The sequence below is a fragment of the Stegostoma tigrinum genome, chromosome 18, assembly GCF_030684315.1.
Source record: "Stegostoma tigrinum isolate sSteTig4 chromosome 18, sSteTig4.hap1, whole genome shotgun sequence".
Classification (NCBI taxonomy): Eukaryota; Metazoa; Chordata; class Chondrichthyes; order Orectolobiformes; family Stegostomatidae; genus Stegostoma; species Stegostoma tigrinum.
The window spans coordinates 12182066-12194018 of NC_081371.1; the positions used below are offsets into that span (position 1 = coordinate 12182066).

The 11953-nt window shown below is 39.3% G+C and overlaps 1 protein-coding gene across 1 annotated transcript in view; it reads right to left on the reverse strand.

The window, feature by feature from the left end:
- The window catches only part of LOC125460926 (cadherin-related family member 3-like), a 51327-nt gene extending 44314 nt beyond the window's left edge, over positions 1 to 7013 (reverse strand). Inside the window, exons 1-3 of the mRNA XM_059652225.1 lie at positions 6947 to 7013; positions 4807 to 5003; positions 1094 to 1259 (exon numbers count right to left, since the gene is read on the reverse strand). Coding sequence (XP_059508208.1) covers positions 1094 to 1259; positions 4807 to 5003; positions 6947 to 7013 — 430 coding nt within the window. The remainder of the gene's footprint in view (positions 1 to 1093; positions 1260 to 4806; positions 5004 to 6946) is intronic.
- Positions 7014 to 11953: the final 4940 nt, after the last annotated feature.

Consider the following 11953-nt stretch of genomic DNA (forward strand, 5'->3'; position numbering starts at 1 on the left):
AAACAGTGAGAACAAAATCAAAGTTTGATTTCACCCTCCAGTGACTGTCTGCAGAGTTTGTACATTCTCCTTGTGCCTGCGTGCTTTCTTGCTCGTACTCTGATTTTCCTCCTACTGCCCAAAGATGTGCAAGTTAGATGTATTGGCCACACTAAACTATCCATACATCCTGTCCAGGGATGTGCAGGTTAAGTGGGTCAGCCATGGGTAATGCAGGGTTACAGGAATAGGGTAGGGGGTTGGGTCCGGGAGGGATTCTCTTTGGCAGGTCAGTATGGGCTTGATGTGTGGAATGGCCTGCTTCCACGCTGTAGGGATTCTACAATTCTATGAAAAGCAGACACAATGGCTTCTATGGGTTCTGAACAAGAAGGTCAATTGTTTGACAAAAACATTTTGATTATTTCCTAACTGGGTAACCATGGCTTGCATGGAGCCAGTGCAAGAGAGAAACCTCAAGCCTAGAAAGGCAAAGCACCAAAATCATTCTCTGGGTGTGTCACTGTCTCCTCTGTGATGGCACCAGAAAGTCGACAGTAACAGTCATCAGTCATCCTTCTCTAACACTAACCCTGTCGTAGAAGGAATAAAATACTTTCAAAGGCTGTGAAAGATGAATTCTCATACAGCAAATGAAAGAGAGTGACAACCTTGAAAGAATAACTGGAATTGGCAAGAAAACAAAAGACACAACCTAAACACTCCGTGTTCTGGTGGTAGTGAATCGTATTTTCCAGTTTTGTTTTTATTTCCCCCCCTTAACATCCACATATACCTGCCACTGTGTGTCTGTCTGTTTGCAAAAAATGGACCTTTTAAAAGGGGTCGAACTTAGGTTATAGAGAGTTAGCAATTCAAAATAAACTGTTACTTTCTTCTTCAGTATAGAAGCCCAGTGAGTGTTTTCTTTTGACCTGAGTTCATTGGTCAGATAAACTGGGGGCTTTGGACTGTTTAACTAATTTTTTTTCCCATTTGTGATGTCTCTGGGAATTGTGGAACTTGATTTCCAGCACACGACTTTGTCACAACAGTGCCAGGGATGAAAACACCTCGTGCTCTTATTTTTAGAAACATCTGCATCTCTGCCTACCTCCATTTGCAAGGTTATCCAGGAATCTCGGGGGTTCATTAACATCACTTAACAAAACCGTAAGTGTTTCAAAATCCGAGTATCCCCTATTATCTGTGACATGGATTAGCAGGAGGTAATTGGATTGAGTTTCATAGTCCAGGCCAAGGTTGTCTGAGACCGTCACCTGAAATTTAAAAGAAGAATAATTTATTTTGCGCTTTGATGCTGCTTGAAGCTCCAGGAGACTATGTTGTAATAATTCAAACTACAATGAAAGGCACTTTCTATGTGTAGTTGAGCTTGAAAAGTGGTTGTGGTGTGCTGCTGGTTAGATTACTCATTCAAATTACAACCTCAATTACAAGGCCATTTAAAAAAAAAAATGTGGATATAATTTATCGACTAGGGTGGAGAAACTGATCATTCTCCCAATGGGCTAGGGACAAAGCTCTCAGGCTTAGAACAGCCAAACTGCACAATTTACTGCAGTCACTAAGCCTCAAGTATTGTCTTCCAGTAAAACTTGGGAATCTATAATCAGCATTTTCAGATGGGGAGGAGAAGAAAATTAAAATAGAGAAGACAATACAAAGCATAACCAGTTTAATTTCTTAAAAGTGGCCAAGAATTTCAGTGATGTCCTGTTGCACCTTGGCTGCATTTGCCTACAAAACTCGCATCTTTCTGATGAGAAGAATATTAATTATTTATTAATTGGACATTAAATCTATTCAGGTGATGGGTGAGTATTAATTAAGAACCCACCTGTGTCTCTGAGAAGGTAAAAGGTAGAGGATTTTCTTTTGAGGCAAATGACCTGCTATGTGCGAATCTCTCTAAGTGTACAAAGATGTGGCTCCAGAGTTTTATTCTTCACTATTTAGCTATCTGAGTTCTAATAACCATGTGTTAGTCTTTTAGGTCCAAATGCCTGATCATCTGGAAGTAGAGATCATTTCAGAAACAGCTACAAAGTGGGCATGAATTCACTGCCAATGAAAAACAGAACTGTCGCATCAGGTCAAATTTTCCAGTGTTCTTCAAAACCAGCCCCCTCTTCCTGGATCTTTCAGATGGAGCTATTGTCAGCAAAACCCACCTCTGCAAATACTTGTCCCTTTAATCTCTAAACAGTCCCACCTCTTCTGTCCCCTTCATTCCAGCGAGCAGCCAACTCTTCAAATTTACTACTGTAAGATTGCTACTTAACAACACAGCAAGTCTTTGTTTCTATCACCCTCTGCGTCTCTTAAGGAATATGTGAAAATGATCACTTCATATTTTGAAAGGCTTCAGTTTGAGTTCCAATGGCAATCAGATCAGGTGGCCAGTCTCTGCGTGGAGTATTTTATGGATAACATCCCAATCTGCCATCTCAGACCATTCTGTTTTACCACAGAGAGATGAGGGTGTGATGATGATAAAATCTCTTGACCAGTAATTCACAGGTACATGCTAATATTCTGGGGACAGAGGTTCAATTTGCACCATAATAGCTGGTGTTAATTAAATTCAATTAACAAATAATTCTGAAATTGAAGTTAGACTGCTCAATGGTGACCATGAAGCTCCCAGAAATTGGTATAAAAATCCATGGATATGTGCATTACACTGAGAGTCTAAATAATTTCTGGTGTAATTCTTTTCGTACTCCAGATTATTTGGTAGGTGATGTCCAATAGTGGACTCACATTTACTATTGGACACAATGATCTGAGGTTTGCAAGTAAGGGCTGGTTCAGTATGAAGTGCACACTGCTCACAGCAAATGGTCCAAGGCATTTTTTTTGGGTCTCATAGGTCAGTCAATGAAATGTATGATTTGCATGCCTTGCATCACACTGGCACCAAAACTTGTCTATCAGGTTATTCATCTGTTTGGTAGATAAAACATCACCTTTTTTTGACTGCAGCATCCAATCAGCTGAGAGAACCACTCGTGGTGTTATTGTAAGGTAGGAGTGTGAGACTTGTAGCTTCACATGTTCAAATTTTTGCAGTACCTTTTTCCCTTCCTGGGGAATTTGAGACGGATTGTTCAGGGCCAAAAGTAGTGGCCATGAGGCCTTTCATGGGTTTGCATGATATACAGCTAACAGCTGTATTTGTTTGTTTGTTTGTGGGAGGTGGGATGAGAACTTATTGCCCATCACTAATTGCCCTTGAAAGTGCTCGTGAGCCACCTTCTTAAACCACTGTGGGTATACTCGCTGTGTTGTTTTAACTGGCTTTAACACTTAAGACTCATTCTTTGTAGGCAAAAGGAATTTACTTTTTGCACTAAGAAATGGTCATGGACACTGCTGATCCCTGCTGCATTCCACATGGCAACACTTTTGACCAATTGGAGTCTTCCTGTCTGGTCTGAGCTTCTTCAGGCAATTAGGATTGACAGTTAACAGTTTCCAGTGCATCTATATACTGGCCATAGGGTAACCATCACCCTCTTCTCTTCTCTTCTCATGGTAAATAAATTGATATTGCCTCTTCATATTTGCTTTCGTACATGCCTGTTCTGATGAGTGTAAGACAAGAAAACTTCATTTTAAAAAAATCTCTTCTTAACAATGTTCAAGTTCTCTACTAGTGAAGGAAATCAGAGTTTCTTGACTGGCCTGGTCTATATATGTGTACAGACCCACAGCACTATGATTCAATTTTGCATGCTCCATGAAATGGCCTAGCAAGCCACTCAGTTGTGTTGAAACACCACCATAAGTCGAACAATGTGGACGGTAGCAGTTTAGGATTTAAGTGGTTTAAGGCTCTCAAGGACAGTTAGGAATAGGCAACAAAGGTTGGACTTGCCTGTGAAACCCAAATTCCCATGAAATTTTCAAATTTGAAGAAGATATTTTAAACATAACTATTCTGTTAAGTCAAATCTTCACCACAATATTACAAGCTTCTGACATTTGGCAAGAGGCAAAGCTTTGTACTTAAAATAAAATAATAACATCAACATATGGAAATGACTAGAGGGACGTCTATCTGATCCATCAAGCCTGCTCCAGGCAGATGTGATCAATGAGCATTGTGGGTTCACGGCTGCTGGTGAGAGCAGAATGTTTAATCTTTAAATAAAGATTCCAGAAAATTTCCAGAAGATACTTCTCAATCCTTTTGGACAATTAAAACTAGTCCAGGCAGGTACATTGGACATTTACACAATATCTAGCTTGTTATCCATATTTAATAAGTTTTTACAAAAGTCAGAAACTTGCCCATATCCTGATGAAGGCTTGGAGAGAGTCACTTGCACCACAGGCTGGACATCTGCTTCGAAGGGAAGATGAGACCTATCAAACACCCGGACTAAACCCATTATTGCATACCCTGTATATGCGATATCTTAGTCTTCCCACCTAACTAAGTCAAAATAGTCACTCAGTTGGAATATAATTAAGTATTCTAAATATTATGTACAATTCAATAAAATGAAGCAAATCTGAATGTCTCTAATGAGAACAAACACAACTTTTTTTAGGCTTCTTTGATTTTCACTGATTTTTCTTAATGAATTTTCTAAGTCCTAACATTGCACAAGTTACATACAATTTCCTAGAACCACAATAAGAAATTGTAAGGAAAGAAACAATCATCTTTTCTATTTATGGAAGAATTTGGTACCAAGAATGGAAGGTGAGTGGTTTTTACATTCCCCATACTTCCCCTCTCTCTGAATGTTAAGTTGATTTCCCATAGTAATGCCAATTTTAAAATGACCTTACCTCCAACTCCATGCCACTTGTAACAGAGATAGCGAAAATGTTGTTGACTGGATTGGTATTTGCTATTTGAGGAGTTAATGTAACATCTGTACTTGTTGTAATGACTGAAAAATTAAAGATAGCAACTCCTGCGGGGGTGTCTTCTTTTATTGTGATGGTAGCTGGTAGATTATCTATCTTGATAAATCCACCGACACCTTATGGAAAATTAGAAAAACGCTTCATGTTACATTGAGTTGTGCTGGAATACATTAAAAAGTAACAAGATTACAAAATGATGGACGTTACTCAGGAGGTCTGGTAGTTCGGTGGAGGGAGAGAAGCGTTGACATTTCAGATTTGTGACCTTTCACATTGTGAGCATTTAAGGCAATTCCAAGCATAGTAAAGGCTTCTTTAGACATATAGAAAGGAACAGGCGAGTCAAAGTGAACATAGGCCCAGAGAGAAGAGGCTTGGGAGATAATAATGGGGAACTAGGAAAGGGCAGAGGAGTTTAATAAATACTTTGCATTAGCCTTCACAGTTGAAGACTTTCCAAGAATACTAAATAATTAAGCAGTAAAATGTGGAGGATGAAATAAAAACAATAGCTTTCATCCAATTAAAAAGTACTATGGAAACTAAGTCACATATGATGGATTGATGGACCTGTTGGGTTGCAACCTAGGATATTAAATCAAGTTAACTACAGAAAGAATAGATGCACTGCTGCCAACTCAACACACTTATTTAAAAAGGAAAGGAGACAAAAAAAAAATCAGGTAACTAAACCTGTTAACTTAACATCTGTCATTGAGAAAGCTGGCTTTGAATGTGAAATCTAAGGCAAGTTTTATGTATTGCTATTTATGTGTTCTGAGTCAATGCCAATATGAATAAAAAACTTTGCTCAAGGAGTTCTTTTTCTGTCCAAATTGGCAAGGTTAGTATGCATTTACTCCAAATTGCATTAAAGAGAAAATGACCCACATCCTCTCCTCTCCCTCAAAGCTACCACATTTGTTGCCTAATGAATTGTACAAACCTTGTAGCTTGCGCTGGCAGCTGTTAATATTACTATTATATAATTTTTTTAAGTATTATTTGTTCTATGAGGGCGTGTAGTCTGTGTCCACACTGGAAGGAAGGTGGATATTTCTGCTTTCAGATTATCATCTATAAACAAAGACCAAGTTATTCCATTTGAACTTTTCTCATGAATTCTAAACACCTGAATTTGGTACAACAACATTTATAGAGCACCTTGAATACATAAAAAATGGGTCAAAAAACTTCACCAATATCGATGATTTACATAGAGTTGTTTTTGATGCAAATCTTGTTCAAAGCAGTAGGTTCCAAGAGCAGCTTTTAGAAAGAGAAAGGGGTAAGGACTTTAGGAGAGAAATTCAATACCTTAGATGCTAGACAGCAGAAGGAGCAGTAACCATAGGAGGGGTGGTATGAAAATCAGCCAGAAAAATAGGACTACAGAAATCTTGGATGTTGTAACAGGTTACAGAGAGCTGGAATGGTGACGCCATAGAGAAATTTGAACACAATGTTGCAATGAGAATTTTTAGAATAAAGGTTTTGCTGGATCAGGAACCAACAAAATCCTGCCAGGGCTAATGTTTGAACTGAACCTGACACTAATTACAAAATAAGAACGAGGTTTTGGATAAGCTCAGAGGTGAGTAACTAGCCAGAAGTTTCTAGTCTAACAACAAAGTATGACAAGAAATAATCACATGAATACAAACTTGCCCCATCATTACGTTCAGTAAAATTAACAGCATGAGTTTAATCACAATTGGAATTTTATTTTAAGTGAGAATCAGACTATATAACATGCACACAGCTTGTACCATTTGCACATTCTTATTTTGTCAATAATTTTGTAACTTTGTTTACACTTTGTAAAAAGGCATATGATACAGTTGACAAGATTACACCTTTGGGAAACAGCTTATCATTTTTTGAGGATGTAATATAACAAACATGTTATTATTAAATATGTTATTTACTAAGTGCCAGTGGATTGCATGATAAATAAAATTATTTTTGTTTAAAAATGCAATGGAAGCCTTAAATGTTTAAGAGAAGTAAAGCAGCTTTAAATTCAATTAGCAGTTGCAATGCCTGTAAAGGAACTTACCAGGTATCCCTCCTTGGAAGAAGTCAACAATGAGACACATTTCAAGGATGCTACCAATTGTGTCCATGTTTATTTACCGCAGACCTTCCCGTCCTTGTTGCTTTGCCTTGTGGCAGTGTGGGAGCTGATTGCTCTGAAGCCCTACACACGAACAAGCTGGATCAATTGTGGTTTGTGCAAACTTGGCCAGCTTATTTGATCTGAAATAGGTAATGGACAAGCCCAGTGAAGCACATCACAACACTATTAGGGAGTCAGCTCACCATGGCCCTAGCAACTTTTCAATTTCTTTGTGTTTCCTTCTCATTAGCGATCACATCTCATTTCTTTTCAAGCATTGTTAATACGTTAACTGTTAAAAATAATGTGTGTGTTCTGGGAGATTATACAACAAAACTAGAATAATGTACACACGAAAAGGTGTGGATTGTTGCTATTAAGGCACTCTCTACTCAATAGCTTTAATAGCCTCATTTTGGAAATGCTCCACTTTCCTTACCATCGCAGACATGTGACTAGTGACTGGTTTCATGGCTAAAACTTCAGAATCTAGGATGCTAACACTCATGATTTGTTGCTGAATTTTCCTGTCATGGTTGTGCCATTGCAAAGGTGAACTCTAAACAAAAGATCTTTACTAAGAGCAGTGGGGACATCTTCCTCCTACCAGTCAACTCGGACCTTGAATCTAACTGAGGCAGCCTAAATTGTGCACAGCAGTAAGCTATGGAAGGTGATTGGAGGTCAGAGGGAGAATCAGAATATTGCAACTTGGATTGAACTACCTGCAGAAGCCTTCCTGCTCCCATTTATTGAATGATCAAGAACTTGGATGTTGGCAAGATCCTCTTGTGAAAGTTATTTAAAATATAAATGTCTTTTTCCAGAATTACATTGTAGCAAATTGCTGCCAATCACTTGTACATTGCATTGCGCGAGTGGTGATGTGGGGAAAAGTTTCATCTTACTGTTTTATATCAGCAAATCCTCTCATATTTGGACAAATGTGTCTGGCATCTTGTGGAAATGATCTAACAAGATTGATGCAAATACACATTGAACCACTCATTTCCTTACTTGATCTAACTTTCTGGGAGATAAGGCAAGTGAGTTCTTGGATACCCTTAAGCATGAAGCATGTATTCATCTTCTTTGTTGTCCTACCTCTTGTACTCAATGTGCTTTTTACCCTCTATTACTTTGTTATGATCTGTGAATTGACTAAAATCTGTCTGGTAATTTGGGTAAAAGAGAACTGTGCTCAGAAGGATGTTTTTCAAGATTCTGTGATATTGTGAGGGCCTTCGTATGCTGTAGACAAAGGCTGAGAAATCATATGCAAAATGCCCACTATTTCATGATTTCTTGTCCACTGCATGTGAGATACCACCACTGGTGCAAAGTCTTGCAACATTTGCCATTGTGTATCATTAAAAATACACCTGACTTCATATTTACTTCGAAATTGCAGACTATCTGGTTGAACAATTGAATATCAAGATTCTGCAATTTAATTCATGTAATCTAATAAGTGCACATGTATTTGTTATTGTAACTGAGTCTCAGCTTCTTTTGGCATCTTAAAAGGATGTGAAACAGTGGATATTATAATGGATCAAATTATCTATATGGGATCAAGCCCAATGCTGAAAAGAATTTTCAGAACCATTTACTAAAGTGTTCTCATTTCAGAAATTGACCCCTTCGACTAGAAAAATGCACTGAATTTTCACTATTTCATAAAGATATAAAAATAATCTAAGATACTGGAAGCCAACTAACATCATGTCAGTTGCAGGCGTACGAGTGCACTAAAATCTGCTGTTAGGGACAGAGTAATGGAGCATATTGACCAATGCAAGGAGAGTCACTATGGGTTTCAGAGTTAGTCATATGTAATGAAACTAGTTGAACATATCAAGGAGATTGTTAACACGTTAGATGGGCACATGTTCATGGATGCTATTTTTATGGACTTCTAGAAGTCATTCAGAAAGGTTTCAAATAAAAGATAATTAACCAAAAAGTGGTCATTATGGAATTGGAGGTCTTCTAAAGACTTGCACATGGAATTGTTTCAGTGGTAAGAAACAGACAGAGGGGATAGTACATGCTTGATTATGACTGATTGTATCCTTCAGTGATCTGTAATGGGGCCACAGGTTTTCACTATATTTGTAGTTGACTTAGATGAAGGAATAGAGGGCCATATATTTAAGTTTGTCCACAGAACTGAGTTAGGTCCCAAAGTAAATAGTGTAGATGGAGCAGAATGTTGCAAAGGAACATTGACAATTTAAGTGTAGCAAACTTGGTCAGAGTTAACGTGGATTTATAAAAGGGATGTCATGTCTAACAAATTTATTGCATCATTCTGAGGATGCTGCTTGTAGCATAGATTATGGAGCATGTGGGTATGATATATTCAGATTTTCAGGAGGTGTTTGATATGGCCCCATACAAAAGGTTAGTCAATAAAATTAGAGCACAAGGGATTACATAAGTATGGATTGAAAATTATTTAATAGACAGAAAGAAGTGAACAGGAATATATAGATCATCCTCAAAATAGCAGATCCTTACTAATGGGTTACCACAATGATTAGTGCTAGGGTCGTAGCTGTTCACAATTTTTATATGAATGATTTGGATGTGAGGACCTTTTGCTATATTTTCAAATTTGCTGATGACACCAAACTGGGTAGTCATGTAAATTGTGAGGAACATGCAAAGAGACTTAAGGGGGCTTGGAGAGGCCATGTGAGTGAGTTGGAACATGGCAAGTCAGTGTGAAGTTAATTTGCTTTGGTCGAAAAAAATAGAAAGGCAGAATGTTTCTTAAACAGTGAGAGGTTGGGAAGTGTGGGTGTCCAAAAAAGACCTTGGTATCCTTGTCCATGATATCACTGAAAGCTTGCAAGCCAGTGCAGCAAGCAGTTAAAAAGACAACTGGTATGTTCACCCTCATTGCAAGGGGATTTGAGAACAGAAACAAAGGTGTCTTGTTGCAATTTCATGGAGTGTTGGTGAGATTTCACCTGGAGTATTGTTTGTGGGTTTGGTCTTTTCATCTGAGGAAGGATATACTTACCATGGAGGTATGCCAGATTAATCAGTGGAATGACAGGGTTGCTTTTTGAAGAGAGGTCAAGGAAACTAGGAGTGGAATCTTTCCAGACCCAATCAACTTGGGCAATGGTGAATCAGTTGGAAAATATGATGAGATTGAAAAAAAAATTTGGCAACCATCAGAAAAATTAAGTGTTATTCTGTTACCAGGTTATGAACACAGGGTGAGAATCTAACTACTGAGATTCATAAAGCACACTGACACCTTGTATTGTAATGAGGCAGCAAGGACAATTTGCGCTCAGGGACAGGAACCCAGGTCTTGGACTCAACAGGGGGCTTCTCAGAATTGTAGCTTTCTCTCTCAGTATTCACTCAATTTGCATCTGCTGAGATTCTCAGAACATCCCTGCCTGGCCTTGCCCTTTTGTGCTTTTCCCCCAAAGCCAGTGTTTAAAGGCTCACAGTCCTTTGGCCTTGCCTCGCCTTTTAGCATAATCACAAAACCAGTCAGCTTGCCCTGGTTGTGAGCACCAATCAATCAAAAGGGTGAATATCCGGCTGTAGGTCACTTTGTTAGAGCAATCTTACACATCTATATGCCAGCAGCGCATTCGCCAAGACAGTGTGCATCAACCAAATGGACATGTCTCAAGGGGCATAGTCATTAGTCAAGTCAAAGGAGACACCCTTCAGTCAGGCAGGCACAATAAGACAAGGTCATTGACTGATCTCAGTCAAGGGGCTAGGGCACGGTCAGTCAGTCCTGCTCATCCAGTACAACCAGTTTGGGAAATTCATGGGGTGTCATTTCGGGAGCTGAGAAATCTGTCAGGTGTCCAGTACTCCTCAGCTGGTGCTGTCTGTCCAAGTTGTTCAGAATAGTGAGACCCAGTTAGTCCTGGGGTCAGCTCTGTGAGAGACAGGAAGAGTCATTGGGGTCATTGCTGTGGTTGGGATGTTGGAAAAGTACATTATGTGAAATTGGAGACCACATGCTGAGTTGCAGAGGAGACCTTAATTAATTCTGCCAGTGAGAAACTCAGTATATAAGTGAGATTCCAAAGTTTGGATTGGTCTGGGGTGAACTTGCAGTACAGTCCAGACAGAATGTCCTTCAGCATAATCCGAGCTTGCTGTGCCCTGCACAGCTGGAGCGAGCAAAAAGGGGATGTGATGGACGCTTAAGAGCTCGGAGGGGGCAGCAATCTTCCAAGGAGGGAGATGATGAGATTGACCAGGAAGAACATCAGCTTCAACATTATAGAGTAGTGCAGCACTAGGCACAACAGGATGTACTTAATTGACAATATGATCTGGGTGCAGCAATCACTCAGAAACTCTTAATTTGCTGCTGTTTGAAAAACAAATATTCCCTGCCTGATCCCAGAGGCAAATGCAACTTCTAGCTGTTTCTTCTTCACTTTTTCAATTGTTGAATAAAGGTGAACAATTTCAAGCATTTAAAGCCTTTCCAGTATGTGATACTCCCATGTTGAACAGTGAGATGTCAGACTATACTGGACACTGGGTTACAAAGAGTAACACTACTTCAGACACGGCGCTGGGTTGGAATGGCACAAGGACGAGTCCTAAATTGCAATCTTTTTCTGAATGTGAACTTGGAATTGCAATGGCTTGGCACCTGTGCCACCTATATGCCCTCTGGAGCTTTTACTTTTTGCTCCCCCTCCATTACTTGTATTGTGAAGGGCAGCTCCTGACTGGCAGTATGCCACCTGGTGCATGGCCAGGTTTTAAAAATGGCGGAAGCACCTGGAGATCCTAGAAGTGGCTAATGCTTCTGCCCTGGCAGGAGGGAATGGTATCGGAGAGGAGAGGTATATAGCTAATGGCTTGGGATTCAGAGAACAATGGAGGTAAAATGCTTGAACTCCCATCTAGAAACCCTCCATGAAACTCACCAGAATTTTGGCA